Source organism: Cetorhinus maximus, chromosome 11, assembly GCF_964194155.1.
Source record: "Cetorhinus maximus chromosome 11, sCetMax3.hap1.1, whole genome shotgun sequence".
NCBI classification, from domain to species: Eukaryota; Metazoa; Chordata; class Chondrichthyes; order Lamniformes; family Cetorhinidae; genus Cetorhinus; species Cetorhinus maximus.
Genome location: NC_135889.1, coordinates 83,054,103 through 83,080,615, shown reverse-complemented (window position 1 = coordinate 83,080,615; position 26,513 = coordinate 83,054,103). Strand labels below are relative to the sequence as shown.

General features: G+C 45.3%; 1 protein-coding gene across 2 annotated transcripts in view; it reads left to right on the top strand.

Moving 5' to 3' along the window:
* lrp2a (low density lipoprotein receptor-related protein 2a) overlaps positions 1–26,513 on the top strand; it is a 361,142-nt gene that overhangs the window by 112,519 nt on the left and 222,110 nt on the right. For both annotated transcript variants that reach the window (XM_078552334.1, XM_078552333.1), the window contains exons 9-14: positions 2,921–3,037; positions 3,742–3,870; positions 11,139–11,308; positions 12,126–12,349; positions 19,916–20,122; positions 25,230–25,432. In XM_078552334.1, the coding sequence (XP_078408460.1) occupies positions 2,921–3,037; positions 3,742–3,870; positions 11,139–11,308; positions 12,126–12,349; positions 19,916–20,122; positions 25,230–25,432 (1,050 nt within the window). The remainder of the gene's footprint in view (positions 1–2,920; positions 3,038–3,741; positions 3,871–11,138; positions 11,309–12,125; positions 12,350–19,915; positions 20,123–25,229; positions 25,433–26,513) is intronic.

Below are 26,513 nucleotides of genomic sequence, written 5' to 3'. Positions count from 1 at the left end.
AAAGACCACCACCTTCAACACCTCTTTGACCCTTTTGTCTCTGACATCTTTTGATTATCTGCTCACACCACACCCTCAATGTGTCTCTTCCCCCCCACCCACCTTAAACCAATTTATATTTCTCCCTTGTTGAAACTATGCTTCAGTTCTGCTGAAGGGCCATGAGGGCTCGAAACGTTGACTGATTTCTTCTCCGCCGATGCTGCCAGACTTGCTGAGTTTTTCCAAGTAATTCTGTTTTTGTTTTGTTTTGGATTTCCAGCATCCGCAGTAGCTTTTAGCTTTTTGTTTATATCTCAGGTCTTGCTGTTTTCAACTCCCTCTCTTGAACTGCCCCTTTATTGTGGAGGCCAGAACAGCACTTCCTGGCACTAAATTCCCAGATTTATGCACTCAGTTTCGCTGCATTCAGCCTCTAGCTGCCACCTTTGTGTGACTTACTTCGTGCTTCAGCTAAACCATATATACATATATTAGCTTAGATTCCAGGGAGCTGAGTCAGCCACTGATTGCCAGGGAACTAGTGCCAACTAGTTAATTAACGAACTGCAGCTGCCTCCAACAGTGAACCTGTTTAACACTGACTAAGACTGGAAAATAACTATAATTTTCTGTTATAGTCAAGTTAAATGCTAAACCTATTGCAGAACCTATGTGACATTCTTTCCTTAGAGTTCAATAGAATGTATATTGGGTGGGTTCTACAATGCACAGGCGATCCAATCCATCAGATCACTGCCCAAGTGGTTATTTGATAAAGACAAAGAGCTTCTGCCCTTGCTACTCTACTGACTACAGATGCGTTCATAGTTTTTTACTCTAATTATTAATACTGATCCACCTGGAAGGTCCAGAACCTCCTATTGTTATATCTTCATTTCAAAGGGAGATCTCCACACATTCAATCAGATTGACATATGCTATAGGATCTTGTTCCACCCAGTGTAAATCTATTAAGCGTGGAGTCCTGTGCCCATCATTGAGCCACTAGGGTATGGCTTTGCCTCTGGCATGGCGGACCCTGTGTCTATAATTTTAAGTCATTTTCTCTATCAACCTTGCATTTTTAAAAAAGATTTTTTTCATGAAAATGGGGAGATGTGACTGTTCCAGCTGTGATTAGCTGCCTCATCACAAACTGGACAGAGATTTTATCTTTGAGTTATAGGATCTATACCCTGTAAATTGTCCGAAGGATGATTACAAAATTCAAAGAGGAATTGCATTAAATCTGTCTAAAATAGAGTTTGGCATAAAAGTTGTCCACACAAAATAATGACTGTAGTGGAACTGAATTCTAAGAAATGGGCTAAATCAAGCCATTGCCCAAACTTTTGGCCAATGAAGTTCTCAGATAGCTTGGCACTAAAAACCTTTTAAAGGCCATAAAGCAATTAAATTCATAAAATGTTCCTAATGATGGCTTTAGAAAAGGCCAGGTTTACATGACAGGCGTTCCCTACTTGTATAAGAAGTTATCATCTCTGACTCAAACTGCTTAGGAAACACCTCATAGATATAAAGATGTTACATCTCCCCCAAATATATCACTCGTGGATATAAAGATGTTACATCTCCCTCAAATATATCATCCCCAAAAACAGGAGCTCTTCTGCAGCTATGCGGCATCTTTTCAAATGCCTTTTGGAAATCTAAGTACACTACATCTACACTACAGCTGGAACAGTGGTAGAAGCTAAAATTAACTGCAGTGTTCTGGGTTAGGGAGGGAAAATCCCATGGAGCTTCTGCTCTTAATTGCTGTACAGTGGCTACTCCTAGACTGCCAGTGAAAACATTATTGGTTTTGGTTGTGCTGCCCTCCACAATCAGATAGCCTGCCAATATTCACTCACCTTTGAAGAATGGTCACTGAATGAGGTACTGTAGTGTAACTGCTGCTTGTGGAACTATATTCTAGTAAGTGCCTGCAAGAGAAAAGGGGAGGGAAGATTGGAGAGACAATGATTTTAATACAGATTGCCTAATGTCTGAAAAATCTCTGCCAAAGATATTCTGCCCATCATTTTAGTATTAAATCAGTGAGGTACAGAATAAATCCATTGTTCAAAGTTGGCTCTCAGATTGGCACATTTTATGTGTGGTATCATCTTCTCGATAGTAATCATTATTTCATTAGAAACCTTGCAGGTACTTGTACAAAGTAATGTTCCGTCTCTGTCAGGATAAAAAAAAGGAGTCACCCATGTGTTATGATCCCTGTAGAAACTGATAACTTTTAAAAAAGAGACGAATTTTCCAGCATTTCCCAGAAAGAACTGAAGGACAAGATTTCATGTTTTAAGATTTTTACTGTAACAAACTAAAATCAACATAGATCATACATTACTTAATAGGAAAATAATACACCAAACTAAAGAAAAAAGGCACATTTCACATTAACTAACTAATGCAACCTAAATATGCTTTTGAAAAGCTTTCACTTTATACCGCAGTTCTGACAGATACATAGCATTAAAGATTAAGTCCCAAGTTCCTTCCAATTTTCCAGTATGCTCACTTCCCCCTGCTTCTTTCTATGTCAAGGTGTGAAAATTGTCACTTGATTTTCAGTAGGTTTCAATTTGGATTTATATCTCCATGACAACTAGGTCACATGGTCCTGTCTCCAGATAGAAGTTTAGTATGATCACCATCGTCCCTATCCAGAATATTCTGCTTCACCTTAAATTAAAGGAGGTATTTTAAAACATAATTGCTTTGTAAAGTTCAACATTTGTAACAAGTGTAAAGAGAAGTTTAGTTTACAAAATAAGTGGAAGATCACGGATTTTAACATCTAAAATTTTGTCTGAAGAGATAAGGAAATCAAACCAGTTGATTGTAATGTTACCAAAGTGCTTGTATGTTGTTGTTCAAAGTCACTCCTAAGTCATATCATGTAATTATTTTCTTTTAGGTGTAATCAACTGTGCCTCTTTAAGCTGTGAATATCGCTGCCACGCTTCCCCATCAGGTGGAGTCTGCTATTGCCCACCAGGATTTGTAGTGCACACTGATGGTCGTTCCTGTACTGGTGAGTGTTGCAAGTATATCAGGAGTTTTTTTATAGTTCTGTCTGATGTTGCTGATATTGTATATGCTAGAATGCAAGAATAGTTAAATGCTTTTAAACATATAGGTTTTGAAAACCTATGGGCTGACCATCTGATGTCAATGGCAGAGATTCTTAATGCTGATCCTGCAGAATCAGGAATTGAATACTTTAATTGCATGAACTGGAGTGTCCACCTAACATGGAGCATATTTTGTGGCTCACAAATTGAAAAATGTGACACAGCTAGATGGATATGAGGTGGGATGGTGCTGAAGAAGTGCTAATGGCCCATCATTTATAGTTGGCTAAAGAAAGCAAAGTGTTTTTTTAACATTTTTGTGAGATCCAGGTACAACGCATGACTGGATTTTCCTTGTTTTGGTCTGTTAAACTGGCAGTCACTTGGCATTCTGTCCTCTGCTCTTTTCCCAGGACAAGTCCAAAGAAACTCCCAACCTGGGAATCTCCTCCCTGGCACAGTCTCTGTTACATCACTCTCCTTGTTTGGAGTGGCAAGGTGTTGCGGAAATCTCTGCTGGGGCGACCAGGGCTCAGTGATCTAGGTCCTGGCCTAATTCATGGTCCTCCTGTCATACTCCCACTGCAGTTGTGATGGGAGTGAACCAAAAGGGGCAAAGAAAATTTGTAAAAATTCATTCCTTCTCTGTTCTTTTTTGATTTAGACTTTAATGAATGTACTATGTGGGGAACTTGTGATCAGCTGTGTGAAGACCGAGCTGGAAGTCATGCATGTTCCTGTGTGGAGGGTTATGTCCTACAGCACCACAAGCACTGCCGTGCAAATGCCTCATGTAAGTTTTCAGCATCAGCTTATTTATTCTCTTATTTGGCCCTTTATGTGTCAGTTAGAACAAACAAATAAACTTGCTTTTATTTAGCGCCTTTCACAACCAATTAAATTCCTTTGAAGTGTAGTTATTGTTGTAGTATAGAAAACCACAGCAATTTGAACATAGCTAGACCACTCAAACAGCACAGATGTAAATGCCTAGGTATATCTTGCTGTTTATTGAACAGTGCCTTGAGATTGTTTTAGTCCGAGACTGAGTTAATGTATTGCCCAAAAGGTGACCTCTCTGACAGTAGCACTCGCTCAGGACTGTACTGGAATGACAGTGTAGATTAAATATTCAAGTCTCTGGAATTAACGGACAAAATGCTCCATAAGTCTCACCTTATTCTATTAATCAATATTAAAGCCAATCCTGCAGAAAGCCTTGGATACTTCAGTTCGACACTTTGATGTCCAGCTTGTCAACATAATAAGAATAAAAAGCTGAAAAGAAAATTGTGCCACACAAGCAATTACACATGCTATTGAAAGGCCAACCATGCAGAAAGCATGAAGGACTCACTTCCAGCTTATATGTTGTATTACGAAAACAAAATACTGCGGATGCTGGTATTTTGGAATGAAAGCAGAAAATGATAGAAATACTCAGCAGGCCTGACAGCATCTGTGGAGAGAAAAATTGACTTAACATTCATTGAAAGGTCATTGACCTGAAATGTTGGGTGGAATTTAATGTGGCCCTCAGGGGCTGGGATGCAAGGCCGTGAGGGGCACTGTAGAATCAGGAGGTCGAGCGGTCTCCTGACATTGTGATGTCAGTTTCGCATTTGACCAATGTTGGAAACCGACAAGGCGGCGTTACCGCTAGGACCTGGCAGAAAGTTGTGCAGGTAACTAACTCACATCTAAATGCTGCTGAATGTGATTTAGAGCAGGGTTTGAATTAAATGAGCAGTGAATGTGGATCTTAGGCCATTGGATCCCATACCGCTTAAAGCTAACTTAAGCCTATGAAAGTGAGCCAGATTAGAACTAGCTTTGGTTGACCTTCAGTTTGTTGCAAGAGAGGAGCTGATGGGCAGGATTCTGTGGTTAGGCTCAGAGGGGTTGAGGAAACAGATGCTGTTTATGGCCTCTCAGCAGGCTGCACAGTGGGTCATTGCCCCTGGATCAAAGGGAAGTGACAAGGGTAGGGTGGATTGCCTCCAAGGGCAGCACATGAAAAAGGGAGAGACCAACTGCCACGGAACTCATACAGCCAACCTTCCTGAACCCCTGTGTGGAGGAGCAGTGATGCAGAGGGAGGGAAGACCAGGCACCAGAGAAACCACTGCAGCAGCACAGGAGCAGCAAGAGTGCCATCCTCTGGCTGAGCAAGACGCAGAAGGGTGCATGGGGAACCAGCAGCAGGTGGCTGTGCCAAAAGCCAGAGTATTCTGGACTCATCTAAACTACTGCAGATGTCGGAGAGACAGTGTTGATGAAGACTACACGCTGCCAAGGGAGGCTGACCTGTGCACAATGTTGCAGGATGGCCTGCGATCCATAGGCCTCGGTGGACTGTGGACCCAATGCCTGTGGCCTGAAGATCATCGTGGCTCTAAACCTTTATGCTTCCAGCTCTTTCCAGGGATCCACTGCAGCATGTGTGGCTCATCGCTGCATCAAGGAGGTCACCAATGCCTTGTTCAAGAGGACTGGTGACTATGTGCGCTGCCAGAGTCATCCTAACAGCGAGGCAGAGAGACCCATCAGCTTTGGGTCATTGTTGGATTCCCCCATGTGCAAGGTGTCATTGATTGCATCCATGTGGCCATCAAAGCTCCCTTGGACTAGCCAGCAACCTTCATTCGCAGGAAGGGACTTCACTCAATCAGCGTTTAACTGATCTGCAACCACCAAAAGAGCATCCTGCCGATGTGTGTCTGGTTTCTCGAAAGCAGTCATGTGACATATGTACTTCGGCACTCCCAGGTGCCATAGCTTTTCTAGCACCCTGTGCTCCTTCAGGGATGGATCCTCACAGACAAGGGTTACCCACTCAAGACAGGGCTACTGATGCTGCTGACGAACCCTCAACAAAGTCAAGGGACATTGAGAGACACACAAAGGAAACTTGGGACAATCTCATTCACACCCACTTCCTGAAACCATGATGCCCTTTCAATGCCTGTCTAATAAAAACGCAACCCCGCTTTGGCATGACATCACTTCCTTCATATCATTCAACATTGCCTAGCGCCCAGCTGCACCACGCACACTGACATATCTGCCCCGACACCGACAGTCTATTGAGGGAGCAAGGATATAGGTGACATCTGACAAAGCAGCATTAACTCCATAAAAGACCAACATCACAAAATGTGACTATCATTTATTGAGACTACACTATCTAGCCATAGCATGTGCCAAGTCTAAATACCCATGAGGCCCTAGTGTACCTGGGCATTCTTCTTAACACGCTTATGAGTACTTCTATGAGGTGCTACCCCTGTGTTTGCAGCTGGAGTGAAGGCAGACTGCAGATCAGGCTGCCCCACAGTCTGAGATGATTTTGGCAGCCTGAGGGCTGGAGGGCTCTGGCATGCTGAGGGACATCCACATAGGCGTGGGAGCCTCCTCTGATGCTTTGATCATGGGAGGTGCTGGGGTCACAGGCAGGCGAGCTGAGGAACTGTTGTCCATGCCCACGCAGCTGCTGGAGGCTGTGAAAGCTGAGGATGTGTTAGGCCAGGTTCATGCTGAGCCCCAGGGTGATGATGGTCCTCTGGTGTCTGCCACACAGATTGGAGCAACAGGGAGGGGAACATCTTGCGCAGATGCAAGAGGCTTTGCGCAGCCATGCACATGCGTGGGCATGTCTGTGATGTGACCATCAGCTTGTAACCTTGAGTCTACACGTGAGTGCATGCTCACCTATGTGAGAGTAACTGCACTGCTGGAGGGTGAGGGGGAGTTATGTTTTTTTTCTTTATTCTTTCATGGGAAGTGTGCATCGGTGGCAAGGCCAGCATTTGTTACCCATCCCTAATTGCTCTTGAACTGAGTGGCCATTTCAGAGGCCAGTTAAGAGGCAATCACTTTGCTGTGGGTCTGGAGTCACATGCAGGCAGACCGGATGAGGATGACAAATTTACTTCCCTAAAGGACTTTGGTGAAGCAGATGTGTTTTTACAACAATTAATGATATTTGTCATGGTTACCACTACTGAGGCTAGCTTAATATTCTAGATTTATTCCTTGAATTTCAATTCCACCAGCTGCCATGGTGGGATTTGAACTTGTGTCCCCCAAGCATTAGCCTGGATCTCTGGATTACAAGTGATATTACCACCATGCCAACATCATCAACACTGCACTCTCTGAGGGTCCCTGCTCCTCGGAGGTGGACTGCAGGCCAGCCGTCTCAGCAGCCGCCTATCTATCTGGAGTGCCGGGACCTGCACGAGAAAATACGAATAGTTAGGAATTAGAGTTTCAGATCTCCTCTTCCCATGCATCCTGTTGTGGACCTCGATATGCCCAGTAACGGACCCATGAGCTGGAAGCCTGCTAACTCTCTTTGCTCACTACTCCAGTTCTGTGATCGTCTGGCCACTCTGCGCTCTTACAGTTTGAGGGACTCCTCCTCTGCAGGCGTCAACGCACAAATGTCTTGGCTCCCTAGTTGCTTTCGTGGGCCTGTTTCTGCTGAAAATGGAAGGAGGAACACTGTTAGTCTCCACACATAGACTAACACAAGACGTATGCTGCTGACATCCCTCTGGCTCGTGACGGAGGCTCCTGGATGCTTAATCCAGATGCCTGCTCTCAAGGGACATGGAGAGGGTAAACAAATGCCTGACTGTCACCCAGATGCGGCCGTGGATGCTCAGGCAGCTGGTATTGGCGCTCGACCCCCACTGCCAGCACCTGGTTGGTCACTCCCCATGTGGCGATCTGCCCCATGTTGCCAATTGCAATCCCCATTGAGCTGAGCAGTATGCCGGACTCACCCTGGTGGAGCAGAGGAAGTCATTGAGCTGTTTGTGGCATTGCACCCAGGACAAGGGGAAGACCCCATGGTTGCTGATCTCCTCTGCAAATCTCCATCCAGGCCTGCTTGGTCAGTTGGGAAGGTTTCTTCTTGCTGACCCCTGGGGAGAGTAACTCCTGCCTTTTTCATGCAGCCTGGAGGAGGAGCTGTAGGGAGACATTGCTGAATCATGGGGAAACCCAGTGTCTTCCCTCCTGGCCTGCTCCTTGAGTCCTTAGTTGAGCCTTTGGGGGTTCAGGGGTCTTTAATACAGACACAAGTGTGGAGGAGTAAATGGGTCTTCAGCACTGCTGCTGCAGTGATCCTGATGAACAAAGCAGTGCTGCATACAGGCCTGGCAAATCTTTAAAGATGGCACCAGTATCATTCTTTCAGTCAGGTGACACCAAGATCCCCACCTCGTTCCCTGCCCCCATGACTCACCAATCACTCATAAGAGATTGGGTAAACACGTTGTGGGTTCATTTATTTAGACTAGGCACATGGGAACATTTATGCAAAGGTAGACAGCTTGAAGACATCAGCAGCAGAGCTGTGTGTGTGGGTGTGTGTGTGTGTGCTCTGCTGAAAAACAAAAGTGAAACCAAGACTGGATCGTATGACACACTTCCCTTCTAGTGATGTCATTCTGCTATCCCTTAAAGACATACTACAACAGTGACAGCTTTGGAAAGGCCTCCAGACTGTCAATTGGACAGCTCCCATTAATTGCAATCAGCTGGCCGCACTTGCGTGTGGTGCCGGCACCTGCCTCTGGGTCTGTTGCACCGTGCAAATCAAATTCAGTCTGGTAACGCCGTTTCTCCATTTCTCTCTATCATATGCTGCCAGATCTGCTGAGTATTTCCAGCATTTTATCTTTTTTGATTATGTGATGTATTCTTGTATGGCATCATCAATTTGCAGTCTATCATGGGAATGCAGCCAAATCCAGGAACGCTGTATCCAAACCCTCAATAAAAAAATGAATCCCACTAGTCTTTGCAGCTTTGATGGAAGCTGAAACAGATGCCATTAAGATTCTGATTCCGACATGTGCTCTACCTTGGAGAGATTAGTAGACTACACACGATTTCTAGGTAACTTTCTTCTCCTCCAGTCTGTCATCTGACTGACCACTGGCAAGCTTGGCACTGAAAAATTGCATATTCATCTTGCGGTGATCACAAACCAGCTGAATATTATAAAGTGAATATCTTTCCTGTTACCAAAAGTTGCTGGTTCATCTTGTCATGTCTTGATGGCTACATGAGTATAGTCTATAACCCAAGCTTATGAGGGAAACTAGCCATCTTTATTCTGTACCTGACTTGATGCAACATTGGATATGGAAGTGGAAAATTTAAATTTAAAAGAATTATGTAAACCATAACAGTAACATTCCAGTGCTTTTGTAGCACAGGATTTAAGCACATGGAATGCGCAGAAGTCCCCAAACAGTGATCCATTATTCCATCAACTTCAAACCTGTATGTACATTCACGAAAAAGCTTGACTCACAGAAGTGAACTGTTTACAATGGACAACCATGGCCCAACGCTGCAGATGCACCAGAAAACTGTCGAGAGCTCAACACCTGGACTTGAATCAGCTAGGCAGCAGAATTCCTTATAGAGCAGTAAGAACGGGGATGCCTTGTGTCCAGCAGAAGTGATGGTTATTTCCCTCATGGTGTGAGCCAGATTACCTTGCCCTCTACACCACAGAGGGTATCTTTCTCACCTTGGACTTCTTGTACTCAGGGGTGCTGTCTAGGTGGCCTGCCTTGGCCTCTAGCAGCTGTATGCCTGCTCCAATCCCCCTCATCAGTTCTTCGACTCCATCAGAGGCTTTGACTGTTCTATTTGTGGCCCTTGCTCTACCGTGCTGCAGCTTAGCATTTCAGGGCTCCGGCTTCTTCTGCCTGCTGCTACTCTTTCTCCCTCCCTTCTGCGTGGCATCTGGCTCGGCCCCCTTCTTAAGCCAATGCTCATGTCTTCTGGGTCTGCCCCCTTCCTCAGCCCACACTCAGGGCTCCTGTCTCCGCCCCTTCAGCCCACACTCAGGGCTCCTGGCTCCGCCCCCTTCAGCTCACACTCAGGGCTCCTGGCTCTGCCCCCTTCAGCCCACACTCAGGGCTCCTGGCTCTGCCCCCTTCAGCCCACACTCAGGGCTCCTGGCTCCGCCCCCTTCAGCCCACACTCGGCTCCTGGCTCCTGGCTCCGCCCCCTTCAGCCCACACTCAGGGCTCCTGGCTCCGCCCCCTTCAGCCCACACTCAGGGTTCCTGGCTCCACACCTTCTTCAGGCCACATTCAGAGCTCCTGGCTCTGCCCCCTTCAGCCCACACTCAGAGCTCCTGGCTCTGCCCCCTTCAGCCCACACTCAGAGCTCCTGGCTCTGCCCCCTTCAGCCCACACTCAGGGCTCCTGGCTCTGCCCCCTTCAGTGACACACTCAGGGCTCCTGGGTTCGCCCCCTTCAGCGCCACACTCAGGGCTCCTGGCTCCGCCCCCTTCAGCGCCACACTCAGGGCTCCTGGCTCCACACCTTCTTCAAGCCACATTCAGAGCTCCTGGCTCCATCCCTTTTTCAGCCCACACTCAGGGTTCCTGGCTCCACCCATCCTTCAGCACACTCAGGGCTCCAAACTCCACCCCATTCTTCAGCCCGCACTCACGACTGCTGGCTCCACCCCTTCTTAAGCCTGCACTCAGTGCCCCTGACTCTGCCCCCCTTCCAGCCCACATTCAGGGCTCCAGGCTCCGCCCTCTTCTTCAGCCCACGCTCAGTGCTCCTGTCTCCACACCCCACTGCAAATGATTATTAAGAAATGGTGAGTTTATGTGAGGAGAGCTACAATACAAAATTTTAACAGTCTATGTTTATGAAAATGCCACTCTTGGAGCCTCTGAGATTATTTGATTAGCTGTAAAAATACAACCAAAAATGGAAATGTGGGATAAGAGAATTGAGTTATAAAATGCTTGGAAAAATGTGTGCATTGAACTTAACCAACCCCTTCAAATGAATAAACAAAGCACTAATTTCAAGAATAACATCACTTTTTTAGGGTATTTTCCATTGAACTATTATTAAGGCTGCACACAGTTAAGTAGATACTTTTCTAAAAGGACACATTGCATCATCTATATTATAGCTGCAAAAAGGTAAGCAGGCATTTCTAAAATTTGGATTAAGATAGTTGAAAATATTTTTTGGACACAGTGTAAAATTATTACCTGGCTTTCAGCTGGAATTCCATCCCTTATCTTCTCAAATGGTCGTGATTTGCTGATTGGTGATATTCATGGAAGGAATGTACGGATTCTTGTGCAGACTCCTAATCGTGGCATTGCTGCTGGTGTGGATTTCCACTACTATCTTGGCAAGATCTTTTGGACAGATACCATTCAGAATAAGGTAGGCAAGGTTCCCAAAACTAAGTACTGAATCAATAACCTGCGAAAGATGAACTTGTGTTGAAAGCCCTTTAACACCATGCGTATTGTGTTTCTAAGTTCTGATTTCCCAAAGGTATTTTACTGCTGATAACCTGTTGCTAATCTGGTAATACGAGATTAAACTTTCTATATTCCAAATGAACTGCATTGTTTCACGTGTAAATTATGCAGGTTATGGTGAATTCTTATGGATAATTGCAAACCTGAATAAGGGCAGCTGTCCTTACCACCCTTACAGCCAACCCAACCCCTTACTCACCTTTCTGCCTTTCCCCACTTGTTAAATTCTCAGCCATAGTGTAGGAAGATGAACTCTTCACAGAGCACCTCCTTTTGGTGAACAAGTGGTCAAAGCAACAATTAGCGATCAGTGGAGGAATTGCACAGTCTGTAGCTGGAGTGTGAAAGCACCAAGAGACACACCCCTCAATCCAATTTCCCGGTAGCCCAAAGACCTTGGGACTAACTGGTGAAAGGCATCTCAGTCCACTTATAAACCCCCACTATCCAAACCCATTACCCAGTGAGACTCTGCAATCTGACTATTTAGTATAAACTCTTACCAAGAAATAACTCTGAGTAATAACACCCAAACAGAATCTTCCTTAATAGATACATAATTACTGCAGAAGTATTATGTCATCTGTAATTGTTCTGTGTTGTTTCCTGACATTAAACAGCATGCAATGTTTTACAATTTACACAAAATAATTCTAAAGACTAGTGAAAATGTTTCATTTTTTACATTTTTTACTTAGCTTTCTTCTCTTTATCAGCTGTTCTCTGTAGATCACAGTGGCTCCAGAATCCAACAAATTTTAAATGTTTCCATTGACACTCCTGAAAACGTAGCTGTGGACTGGGTGAACAATAAGTTGTATGTGGTGGAGACCGGTATTAATCGAATAGAAGTAGTTGATCTGAATGGAAGTAATCGTATAACACTAATTGCAGAAAACCTGGGAAGCCCCCGAGGCATTGCTGTTGACCCCACTGTAGGGTAAGAGCTGAAAGAATTATTTTCTGTAATAAAACAAATCCTGTCATTTATTTGGAAAGTGACCAAATGTATTGCACTTAATATGGTTTGCTTTCAATATCACAGCCTCTGTAGTGAGGATGGTAAATGCTTATATCAGTTTAATGATTTCGAAGGCTAATTTTTGACTTTCTGAGCTCTGAACCAGTTTGTTGCTTGCAAAGTTTTCTGCTAAAATTGAACTATATTTAATTCCAAACGAAAGCAGAGCACATATAAATCTAAGGTTGTAAGGTTGAAGGGAGTAATTTTAATCTAATCTGCCTGGTGGAAATTTAAAGGGAGTGGATTGGCAGTGCATTTTACGCCCTATTCAATTTTATTTTCTATGGAAGTCAATGGAAAGTAAAAATTGGGTGGAGTGTAAAACAGTTGGTCAATGATTCCCCACCGAGTGGATTAAGTTAGAAATACCCCTGAAATGTCAGAATTGTTACTTGTAGAAGACTCCATAACGTGGAAATTTACAGATACTTAAATTATAAATGTGGGTATCCTAATTAGTGCAAAAGGCACTCTTTTGTGCACCTGCTGATGAGTGCCAATGATGTCAGGTAGTCAACCTTGGCTCAGTGGCAGCACTCTTGCCTCTCAGTCACAAGGTTGTGGATTCAAGCCCCAACACCAAGGGTTTGAGCACTTGATCAAGGTTAATACTTCTGCGCAATGCTGAGGAATTGCTGCACTGTCAGAGGTGGCAATGTTAAACTGAGGGCTTGAGCTGCCCTCACAGGTGGATGCAAAATATTCAGTGGCATTATTCAAAGCAGATGCATTTTTGTTCTTTCTATGTTGATCTGATAATGTTCTTCTAATGATAAAGTGGAATTAAATCAGGTAATAGTAATATTTACAGAAAATTGCCTACATTGACCCTAATATATACTGATTGATTTTATGATTAACATAATTAGGTCATGTATTTTTCTGTCATGTATCCCCCTCCTCTTCACCCGAAGGCCCTGACTTCCTGCTGTTATACAGTTTCATAGGTTATTGTTTGCTTCATAGAGTCATAGGCCAGAATTTTCCCGTTGGCGTGCAAGGGTGGGCCCCCACACCCCCGAATGTAAAATGCCGCACGGTGACGTTGAGCAAGTGTCCTGACGTTACCGCGCGGCATCGCAATATTTCATTGGGTGGGCGCGCATTTATCTCTGATACGCGCCCAGCATTAATTAACCGGCCACTTAAGGCCCTTGAGGTGCCAATCGACGGTGATTTTTCGGCGCCCGTGCAATCTTCAGGTTGGCGCAATGGGCAGGTGGGTAGAACACATTTGTATAAACCTCATCCACGGGCGGGATAAGAGGGCTCAGTGGGGTCGCAAGTGTGCTCTGTCAAATATTGATTTTTCAAAGTTGTTGATATTTGCCTGTGTGATCTGCAACACTTCAAAATGCACACCAGCTGCTTGGTCTGGACTCACAGCCTTCAGGTCAGCACTCTGCAGTGAGGAATCTCTTTTGGGCCTGCAGGTTTCAGGAAGCCTTCCCTTAGCCTGGCAATGGTAGCTGAACTCTCAACTGAAGGAACATCCTCTGAGGAGGGAGGGAGGGCTAGAAGGGGGAGGAGGCCAGGAATGCACATTTAGCCTCCAGAGGAGCCACTTTTGGGAGGACAGGCGCAGGCACAAGGGGTGCGGGGCTAAGAGGTAGTCCAAGGTGGAAGGGCCGCAGAAGACGCCACTATCCTGCTGCCAGGATATACGGGCAGCGAAGCAGCTACCTCAATATGTCTGAGGTGCAGTGCCGAAGGAGGCTCCGTCTCTCAAGGGAGACAGTCAACTATATCTGTCAGATGATTGGGCCTGAGATCTCCGTGAACTGTGTGCGTGGACATCCCATGCCAGTGGCTCTAAAGGTCACAGCTGCCCTCAACTTCTATGCCTCTGGCTCCTTCCAGGGGTCAGTGGGTGATCTTTGCCGTGTCTCCCAATCAGCTGTCCACACTTGTGACAAGCAGGTTACAGATGCTCTGTTCAGGCGTGCATTGACCTTCATCCATTCCTGTTGGGACCAGGCAAGCCAGACACAGTGAGCCAGAGACTTTGCGGCCATTTCTGGCTTCCCCTGTGTCCAGGGTGCAATAGACTGCACACATGTGGCCATCAAGGCGCCAGCAGGTGAGCCCGGTCCCTTCGTCAACTGGAAGGGCTTCCACTCCTGAACGTGCAGATAGTGTGTGACCATAGGATGGTAATTCTACAAGTCTGTGCAAGGTACCCAGGCAGCTCCCACGACGCCTACATCCTCAGGCACTCCCAGGTGCCGCGGCTCTTCAGTGCTCCAGCCCGGCTGGATGGATGGCTGCTGGGTGACAAGGGCTATCCCCTCAGAAGGTGGCTCATGATGCCTCTCCACCATCCAAGAACAGAAGCTGAGCAGCGGTACAATAGGAGCCACGCCTCCACAGGGGCTGTGGTGGAGAGAGCCATTGGTCTTCTCAAGATGCGCTTCCGATGCCTGGACCGCTCAGGGGGCACACTGCAGTACCCCCCAGATCGTGTCTCAGTGATATTGGTTGCATGCTGCACTCTCCATAATCTTGTGCTGGAAAGGGGCGATGCAGTGGACGATGAGCCAAGCAGTGAGTCCGAGGATGAGCACGCACAGGGAAATGCTGAGGGGATAGATGCTAACCCGGGCATACTCCAGGGAGGCAGGGACACCCGGGAGGCTTTAATCCGATGAACCTTCAGCTAGCACACCACATATGGACCTCCATGACAAGCATGGGCTGTAGATTCCATACTCAATACCTAAGTGCAAAATCTACCTGGTTAGCAACATTAACTAAAGGCCTTGTTAATAAAGCTGAATGTCCCACAAAACACTCATAACATTTTTGGAAACCATCCACCTGCAGAAGAAAAGAGGCACCCTCAGCCATGGTAACATGTCTGAATTTAATATCGCAGCCAAAGAAAATTTAGGAAACAAAATGACAAAGGTGTTAAAAATCACACCAGCTCATAAAGACCTCATTGCGGGCCAACACAAAAGCATCAGTAATAAACCTGTGGTGTGCCTAAGGTGCCATATTTACGTTTTTGGATGCTACATCTTGGTGCTGACCCCTCACTGGGAGTGGTATCTGAGACAGCCTGCTGACTCTGCTGTCCTGTTGGCCTCGACGACCTTGGCGGTCATCCTCTGGCCCGTGGAGCCTGTGCTGGCCCCGCCTGTTCCACAGCTGGCATCTCCTCAGTCATCGCAACCTCAACGGATGCAATGGTTACTGGCAGAGGAGCGGAGGAGCTGCTTCCCTCACCCGGAGCGCCCTGAGAGGAGTGCCCTGAGAGGACCCCGCAGAGACGACAGGCAGCTGCTGCGCCAACATGAGGTCACTTCGGACCTCCCTGCTCACTGTGGATGGATGGGCACCGAGCTGGGAAACTTGGTGCCCAGACCGTCTCCAACCCTGGCACTGACCAGCTGAGGTCAATGCCGATGTGAGGGCTTGCTGGTCCGAGCGAATACCCAGGAAGCCCTGACTAGTCTCCTGGAGGAGCCTCTCCACAAGAGTCACCAATCTCTCCACGGGGGATACATGGCGCTCGGCCATGAGGCTCATTGCTTCGGCGATAGTCCGCGTAGACACCTCCACCACGGACACCAAGCCAAGCGTAGCCTCGTGTATCTCCACCAGATGCTCCTGCACGCCCTGCCGCATTTCCTCCATTTGCTGCGTCATGGACGACTCCAGAGGAACATCATCAGCCACTGACTGGGCATGTGCCTGGTTCCCCTGCAGTCCTCCGACTGCTGGCGCCATGGGCACTCTCTGTCTCTGCCAGCTCCTTCAGCGATTGTGAAGTGCCCTCACCGCTGTGCCCCGGGACACTAGCTGATGTCCTAACTCCCACCAAGGTGCTAATATCTGTGCTGGTGCCTGCCTGGCAGAAATGGTATGACGCTAGTGAGACACAGGGGCCTCAGGTGTGAGAGGGGGCCTCTGCTGCTCCTCCCGGCTCTGCTCCGCTAATGCTGAAAGGAAGAACAAGGACATTGGATCAGTTAATGTGGAGACAATGTCAATATGCGTCCCTGTCCTCCGGATCATTATGTGCTCATCCTTCCATAAGCAATGGTCAAGCCATGTTGCAGCTTTAAATCACTGAATATTCAGCATTGCCATGGCTGCTGGGAAAACAATGGTGACCTCAGTGCTGGGCAAATATGCCTGCCCGTGACGCCCCAGCCTCACTGACACTGGTGGACCTGGGCACATGGAGCCTCTCCAAATCTAGGGCCTCCTGCTCGAAGTGGCTGAGAATTGCCAACTGTGCCGGCCCTCTGCCAGTCCTCACCTGTTAGGCAGCATTATGTGCATTCTTCTCCTGAAAAGGAGAGAAGAGCATTGATTAGTGCTACTTGTACCTGGACTCTCTTCGCGGACGGCTCACCCCAACCAGAGTGGGACATTGCAGGGCTCCAGCGTCTCCTCACCCCACTGCTGCTGAACGCTCACACAAAGATGCCAGGCCTGTCTCCACCTCCCCCCACCCCCTTGGTCAAATGCTGCCTACATCACATTAGGCACCACACAGTCTAACCTTCCATAGCAAGGAGGCACGTGGAGCAGAGAGGACAGCAGATCGATCGGTGCCACGCCACCTTGAAGCTCCCCTCCCAGCATGTCACCACCCTGACTTTGACATGTCCTGGAGTTCCAGCTCTGTGCCTCGGTGCAGCTCCTCCAGGTTGCCCTCAAAACAGTAATGTGTGTCTCAGTGTACCAAATGCTGCGGGTGCAGAACCCATCTCTTCACCACCATCTCAGGGTGACCTCAGCATAGGCAATATCTGCTGGCTCACCCAGTGAAGGACACATACCGTCAATGATTCAATGCAGTCACTACACTCAGACTTGGGGGGTGGGAGGCACCCTGAGGGAAAGCCGACCTGCTGGGTTAAGTGACCAATGCCAACATTGTCCTTACCCTTCCAGAGCACAACAGTTCGTTGCGACACTGGATCCAGGTGCGCCGCACCACATCGCAGGAGCTCACGATCTCCGCCACCTCCTCCCACTCACGTTTGGTCATGCGGGGGGGGCCTCCTCCTCTCGTCCTTGGGAATGAGGACCTCCCGCCGTGCTGCCATCTCCTTGAGGAGGGCAGCAAGGCAATCATCAGAAAAACAATCAGCAACTTTTTAAAACAGGCCGCTGGGTTGCCAGGGGACCCGGCAGTCATTGCAGTCCCGCCACCGCCCACCTACTCCCACTGTCCTCGGGAGCTGCGATTCACGCTGGGTGGGCCTTAATTGGCCTGCCCGTGTACAATGGTGGCGCCCGCTCGTGCCCGCTCCCACTCCACCCGCCCGACAGGCAGAAAATTCTGCCCATAGAATTGTAGAACTGTCACAGTGCAGAAGTATGCCATTCGGTCCATCGTGCCTGCACCAGCTCGCCAAATGAGCATCTCACTTAATGCCATTTCCCTGCCTTCTCCCATAACACTGAACATTCTTCCTTTTCAAATAACAGTCTAATTCCCTTTTGAATGCCTCAGTTGAACCTGCCTCTACCACCTCATTCCTCCCTATGGAAGAGAGTGCACTACTTTCATTCTGCCGCTCCCACTCTTGACAAACTGGCTGGGTCTCTCAAAAACATTGACCACAACTGGAATCAAGGCCAGTCCGGGAAGAGAAAGAGCTCAGAACACATGCACGTGCCCTGCTACCTCATGCACATGTGGTTCTCATGATGCAGTGGCATTTTCTGACATGTGTCAGCATGCAACCCCACTGAAAGGCTTATCCCAATAATGTCCTAACAGTGCAAGCATACTTTAATTAACATTTCACCATCTGACCCTCAATGAGGTGCGTGCGTGCTGTCCAATGTTGTACTAAGCCACACAGAAAAGGAAGTTTCTAGATTCAGTGACCTGAATCAAGTAAGGACAACTGAAGCATGACGTATTGGGTGGGAATGACATCTTGCTGGAAAAATTAACAGGGTGTTAATGACACCCACTATTATTAATGCATAAACTGGCCAGCAAGCTCAGGAGATTATGTTATGCCATAAGTTGCACGTTCCTGGAACCCGTTGCTTGATTTATGTTGTTTCCCATAGTTGACATCTCGCCTTTAGCCACATTGTTATTTTTAAAAGCTTGCAGGATTTGTCCATTAAACTAGCTACATAAAGAATATAGGCTGGAGCTTAACAGTGCAAGTGCCTTTTTAACATGTTAATCGTTAATGTAGTGCTAATCAATACCTTTGGCCCAGAAAATTTAAATGGTTCAATCTCATCCTTGCACATAGTAAATTGTTGTTAGAGATTTAAAAAATGCCAAATTTTCCGGGTAGTGCCGCTTCCAGTAGTACTCTGCATGCCTACCTTGCTCTCCTGGGGGTTGGTGTCGCTGCGAGTCACCATACACAGCCCATGCGGCGTTATTCATTGATATGGATTCATGTAAGTTCCCTGTGGATGCCCTGTGGCACCCTAGCACATTGAATTGGTGCTATGCTAACATCATACAGTCACTGGCTGATGTAATGATGCCAGAATACCAAAATTGGACCACACAGGTCCTGGCAATAACTGCATTATCTATTCCTAAAAAAGTATGAAGCAGCAAGGTGGGCTCTGCAGTCGCGCTACTCAAAGGGCCAGGCACCCTGATTGCTGCTAAGTAAGGTTTATGTAACTTTTTCTATTGGCAAGTGTCCCTGGGGAGTTGTTGGAGGTATTTTTGTCCATTTACCAGAGAATGTAGCTACACAGGGATGGCAGAGGAACAGGTGGCCTAATCGCTCAAAGACTGAAACAGATATGGGTGTAGCAGCGACAGTGCCTCTGGGTCTGCATGGATGGAGCAGAGGCTGCAAAGAAGACAAGTTCTGTGTCTTGTCCTCTATTAGATTGGAGCTAGATTCCTCTTTGGTCCTTGACAGTGGCAGGAGGCTGTTTGGCAGGCTAGCCAATGCACCCAGGATCTCGATGTGCATGCCTATCAGCATTCCCCTGCATGTCAACCCATTGAGGCCCTCATTTGAATCCTTTGCAGTCCTCTTGTACCTGGTGATCCACCACGTGCTGATCCCAACTCTATTCTAGCATCCAAGATATGCGCAGTGGCAGTGTCTGAGCTGGTGGCTGCGTGTGTCAGATCAAGTAACAAGGCATCTTCATCATCATTGTGCTGTTGCTCCCTTCCTCTTGGGCTGCAATGGTTGTGCAGGTGACATTCCTTGGGGGTCTGAAAGCAGAAAATCAAAAGGGAAAGATTGGTGTGAGGGAAGAGGAATGGGATGAGAAGCAAGAGATCCCTGATCATGCCAACAGCAGCTTGCTCATGTCAGATAACAGGATGAGGATGTGCTGGGAGTTGAAAAGGGATATAAGGCAGGAAAATACCATCATTATCAGTGTTCTCAATGACACTGGATGCTGTGGGCCCCATTGCATTCAATCATTGTACTGCGTGTAAAAGTGTTTGAATAGTTGTGTCTGATTACTTTCCATTAAAGCTAATCAATCAAACTATCACTTTCTTTCCAGCTATTTATTCTTCTCTGACTGGAATGATGGTTCGGGAGAACCTAAACTAGAGCGTGCCTTTATGGATGGATCCCATCGCTTTGAACTAGTCAAGACAAAGCTAGGATGGCCTGCTGGAATAACACTTGACCTCGTTACAAAAAGAGTTTTTTGGGTCGACAGCCGTTATGACTACATTGAAACTGTAACATATGATGGACTTGAAAGGTAAATGCATCAAGAAAAATCTGTTGACTGATTTTTTTTAAACAAATCCAACTATTTGAAAGTATCTTGAAGAGCTGTTGTTTCTCCTAAGGTTCAGCTTGCTCTTGTGTTAGGTTTATAAGAAAGAAGATATTTTATATATAATAAAAATGGTCATCTTGAGAGAATGTACAGAGTATTTTGCATGTATGTTTGAGGTTATAATGCTCTAGGCATATTCCAATGTTCTGCATTGTAGAAAATGAAGTGATTAAATAAACAAAAACAAACTCTGTTGCACCTCATTCACTTCCACTTTCACATAACTCAGACAAGAACAATTTTCAGAATTTCTCTTATTATGAAAGTGGTTGGTGAGGAGTCTTCAAGGTTATGAAATTTGGCAGTTACCATCACAAAATTAGTTTCAAATAACACCATGCTGAAAAAAGAGACACTTCAAAGGTTGAAAGTTTTGAGATAAAATGCTGGAGTTTTTTTTGGATGTATCTAGTAATGATAAACTTAGTAAATTGCGCCTGTGTTTTATTTACTTAATAAAAATGGGATACAAAAGGAGGGACAAACAGTTCTGCTTTGGCCAGCCTCTTTGAGAATAAATTGTTTGCTATTCTTTGTGAACCATAGTTAATAACTTTTTAAAAATGTGGTGCTTCTTTGTAATAATTGATACTGAAGAAAGTTCTATGATAGATTAAAACTCAACAACAACTTTCATTTATATGTATTTCTCATGTAAAAGAGCAATTTAACATCATTTGAAAGGGGAAAGCTGGACACTGAGTGGAGAGAGGGAAAATCTGGGAGGTGGGGAGGTATCAATCGAACGCATGACCAGAGAAGCTGCATGACCAGGAAATAGCAGTGCAAATGGTTTTGGGCAAGAATTCTAAATGGCAGGACATAAGTGGCCAACTGAAAAAGCAGAAAATGTTGGAAATATTCAACAGGTCAGATAGCACCTGTGGAGAGAGAAACAGCGTTTACGTTTCAGGTCACTGACATTTTGTTTTGTAAAGAAGCAATAGCAACTGGATTGAAGATCTTGACTTTGGAAGTAAAAAATCTATGAAATACAATTAGTATCATAAATAAAAATGCAACATATGGTTGGAGGTTGGAAGAGATGATTTATGGTGGAGAAGAACGCACCTTCAACACCTCTTTGATCCTTTTGTCTGTGACATCTTTTGATTCTCTGCTCCTATCACTGCTTGCTTGTCCCTACAACCACCCCACCCTCAACTTCTCTCCCCCCACCCCACCCCCCACCTTAAACCAGCTTATATTTCACCCCTCTCCTAACTACACTCAGTTCTGTTGAAGGGTCATTGGACTCGAAACGTTAACTCTTTTCTTCTCCACCGATGCTGCCAGACCTGCTGAGTTTTTCCAGGTAATTCTGTTTTTGTTTTTGTACAGGATTATTGTTGCTCTTAGTAGGAGGATTTTGGCCACAGAAAAGCAGTCTTTCAGATGGTCAAGCAGGTGTATCATTGGTTAGCCAGGCTGGTAATATATAGATAATGCATCTCATTCTAGAATGAGACCCATGAATTTGAATCCACATAACGGGATGTTGTGTTGTAAGAGGTTATCCAGAATGTTAGTTAAAGGTGAAAACAAGATGGTTGAGGAACAGATCAAGAGAGAAGCCATGAGTTTAAGAGGGCACCTGTGAAAAAGTTGGAGATAATTTCCTTCAAAGGTTCAGAGTTGTGCAGTTAATGGTGGAGAGGTTAAATAAGAAAGAAGAAATGAAGGAATTATTAAAAATGTCCTTTTGTGCCTCCTTATTCTAACAACTAAAATAATGATATTTCAATCAGCCATATCTGCTGTGTCACAACTTGCAAGGATATAGGTAAGAGCAAGAATGTGGGAGTAACTGGACTGCTCCTCAGAAGAGCCAGCGCAAACTCAGTGGGCTGAATGGCCTCCTTCTGTGCTGTTCTATTCCATGATTCTATGATTCTAACACTACTCTGCACGCAAGTTTGTGGGCCTTACCCTAGATTGCATGTGATATTTTACTAGTCCGACTGCCCAGTGCTGGGCCTGCTTGACTGCTTCTAGTCTGTATGGTCGCAAAATGCCCATTCTTGTACTATTAATCCCATTTGAGAAGCTTTAATATGCCACTGATGACCCACTGTTCTCAATATTGGTGACAAACTTAAATCTGTGTACTAACAATGATGCATCATTTTTTGCTTGAAAGTTTCAAGGAGTAATAGAAAATTTATGTTGAAAGCGAAGAGCAATTTGTTAGTCTAATGGGAACATTCCAGTATTCCAATTCATGGTTAAACATGAAATGAAATAGCATTGTTATTTACTCACTCTTAATGAAAATAGTATTCATATCACCTTCCTTGATCCATCTGAAGCATTGGAATCTGTCAATCATATTAATAAATATTGCAACCTTTCCCAACTTTTTTTCAGTTGGGCAGGAGGAAGAATGTTAATGTTCTGGAGAAAGGAACCACTTTCATTTTTGGAACTTCAAACTCTCCCTGCACACTGACTTTTTTTAGGTCTTCAGTAGTTCTCACTTCCTATATTGGATCCAGTCTTAAATTTGCCAAGTTGGTTTCAAGTTCTACCTTGCATTTAAAGATGAAAGAATACAGTACAGTCAACTCCAACTGTTCATGACCCCCCCACCCCCCGCCATCACAACTTTGGCTACCCACGTAAATGTGCTTGTACGCCCGATCGCAATTCGCGGTCCCAAAACTTCACTCATACGCGATCTAAAATGTTAAACTTCTCACCTAAACACAAGTTAGCCCTGAAAAGGTAATAAAACACTGAATTCAGAGGCCATAAAAACTGCTGCTTTCCCACGTAGAAAGCATGTACTGCGCATGCGCTGTCTCTGCGCACGTGCCGTCACTAACTGCATATGGTTTGCTGTGATTTATAGTAACTTCTGGCCAGTATTTTACAGTACAGGTACAGTACAGCACTTTACTAAAAATGAGTGTGTCAGAGCCAAGAAGAAAATGTCCCAGGAAAGTGATGACACTTGAGCAAAAAGTCACAACCTTAGACTGAAAGATGGTGCAAGTACTACCATTTTGGCCAGGGAATACCCTGTCAGTGAATCCACAACCGGCTACGTTAGGCAATCTGAGGAAAAATTAAGGGCCAGTGTTAGTGTTTCTGGTAGTCGTACTGCCAAGTTAACTTTTAGTGAGCAGAAAAGATCCACACTTAGAGGAAATGGAAAAGTTACTCAACGTGTGGATAGAGCACCACTATCGAAGGAGGACTCCAGTTAATAGTCCAATCATTCGAAACAAAGCACTTGAATTGTACTAGCACATAAAGAGTAGTAAAGAGGGTCGTGCTGGTGTCACCGGCGACGATGAAGGTGATGCAGAAGGTGCCTCTCCTTCGATTGCCAAAGGATTCTCAGCCAGCACAGGATGATTCAATTGCTTTAAAATTGTTTCAGGCTGCATAATGGGAAGTTGGTGGGGGAGGCTGCATCAGCTGAGCATGCAGCTGCAAGAGAGTTTCCAAAAGCACTGCGGGAATACATTGAGGAGAAAGGGTACCAGGCGGAGCAGGTGTTCAGCGCTGAGGAAACAGGCCTGTTCTGGAAGAAGATACCAGATAGGCCCTACGCTTCGAAAGAAGAAAAGACAGCTCCTGGTTATAAAGCAGCAAAGGGCAGGCTGACACTTCTGCTATGTGCCAATGTGGCTGGCTTAATACTGGTTTATAGGATAGAAAACCTGTGAGCTTTTAAAGGGAAAAATAAATCTCATTTGCCAGCCTTTTGGAAGGCTAACAGCGATGTCTAGGTTATAGTAGTTGTATTTGAAGACTGGTTTGCCAATTGCTTTCTGCCAGAGGTCCACACTTATCTGAGGGAAAAGAACCTGTCTTTTAAGGTCCTACTAATCCTCGATAATGCAACGGGTATCCACACTGTCTCGCAGAGTATTATCAAGATGTTAATATTTTGTTTTTACCCACAAATACGACCTCACTTATCCAACCAATCGATGGGCAAACAGTCTATGAAACATTGTTGTGAATGCAGCAATTGTAAACCGTGCTGATTGCTTCATGTTATTGAACATGGAGTTGTGTCTTCCCCATTTCTGAAACTGCTGGTCAGTATTATTCAATCCACTGTTTCCTGATACAGTGAATTTATTTGTCCACAGCTGTGAAGGGCTTCCACTGTGTATGGTTAACAAATTCACTCCTGAGACTTACATCCTTTAACTATTGCATGTAGACCGAGGTTCGGATTTTCCGGCCCTGGCAGGACAGATCCTGTATGTGGCAAGCCAGCCTAAAGTCCATTGACTTTGGCGGGACAGGAAGATCCTGCTGGTGGGTGGGACCAGAAAATCCCGCCCCGAGTCTATTTACCTCTATGCTTCCAAACTATGTACTGACAGAAAATAGGACAAAAACAACTTCATAGTTATCCATCATCAATACATTTGTACAGTTGAAAGCCAATGCCTTTCAAACTAATTTGTTAGTAAGGACAAGTCCTAATGATTTATGCAGCTGCTGTGTTGCACATAGCCAAACAAAGAGAGGAGGATATCAGTGCACATGGAATTAAATCTACTTCCATGTTTTGCATCAATAAACTCTTTCTGAATACTGAGAAAAACTCTTTCAATATTTCTCCCTCACCCCTTTAAGTATAAAAGCAGTGTCAATTTTCCATTTACTCCCTCATTGTCTCACCTAATAAGGTTGCCAGTTTGATTCTCATTTTTGCTGAACCTTGAACATTTCTGTTCGATGTGGATCTGTCCCCATTCAGACTGCTTTGAGACTGGCAAGGCATATTTCAGATAAAGCGTTTGGACTCGTCAGGTAGAAGGCTTCATTTGCCATCAGGTGGAATTTGAACCCAGGTCCCAGAGGTGTCGGGGAATCTGCCACCCAACTCCTGTGTTTGTATTGATCCTGTTTAGCATGATTCCATTGCAATGCATCCATGCCAGTTTGAATTTAATTTCAATAGGACAATTATATACTTGTTAGGATGCATTGTTTTCAAAGGCTAAAGCCTAGTAATGTTTTTAATGTCTTATAACATATTTGCCTGGCTTTTGCACAGAAAAACTGTTGTTAGCGGAGGTGCTGCTGTTCCCCATCCTTATGGACTAACTAATTTTGAGGATAAATTATTCTATACTGACTGGACCAAGATGGCGGTTATGAAATCCAATAAATTTAAAGAAAGCAACCCACAAATTGTCTATCCGTCTTCACTGAGACCATTTGGAGTGACAGTTTATCATGCATTCAGACAGCCATTTGGTAAGTTTAGTTAAATTACATAGATTTAGATTAGTTGATTTTAATATTTTACTGTATGAATGAAAGTAACATAGTAATTTATGCTGCATAAACTTTAAGCACAATCTTAAATACTTTTAGCAAAGAATGGGTTCCAGATAAATTTCACTTCTGGAATTTCAGTAGGATGTATGCCAACTTGCTTCAGAAACTAACCGTTTTTTACTTTCTGTGGATGATTTTGTGGTTATTTTGGTTGCTGTCATCCTATCTCCTATAGAATAACTTGCACCTAATAATTGCACTAAGAACTCAATTTATTGCTAATGAAATTAAAAATGTGCATAATTTCTAGATAAAAAGACACTCTTTCATTTCCATTGATATAAAAAACATTGGCCCAGATCTTCTGGTCAGCGTCAGAGAGGCTGTGTCCCACACTGCCTCCAATTTAATCTGCCGACTTATCATTTTACACCGGATCCTTTACATTTTCTGAAGTCGGCTCCAGCAGGGATGCAGGAGCAAACATAGTCATGAGGCAAATTGTCAGACATAATTCCAGCGCAGCCACTCCCCCTTTTCTCATTATGAACTGAAGACATGCCCCTTAAGGTCTGAGTTCAGTTCATTGACTTACATTGTTTTAAATGGAGCTGTCAGCCTCTGAAACTGCACAGCCTCACCCCACTAACAGTGCTAATACCCTGTCATCCCCAAAATTGTTCACCAACCTCTCTCACCCCAACAATGTTCACCCCCTCACCTCCAAAATTGTTCACCACACTCCCTCATCCCAACAATGTTCACCTCCTCAGCCCCGAAATTGTTCAACACGCCTTCCACACCCCCGACAATGTTCACCCTCTCAGCATTGATATTGTTCACCACCCTCCCTCACCCCCAACAGCGCTTACCCACCTCTCTCACCTCTGAAATTGTTCACCCCCTCACCCCTTGACAATATCCATCCCCCAACCCACAATAGTATTCACCCCACTCACCTCCTTTCACCCATGAAAAAACAAAAGTGCTCAACCTCACAAACCCCATCCCTCTCCCTCCTCACTCTCCAACTATGCTGACTCTTCTGACATCAGCC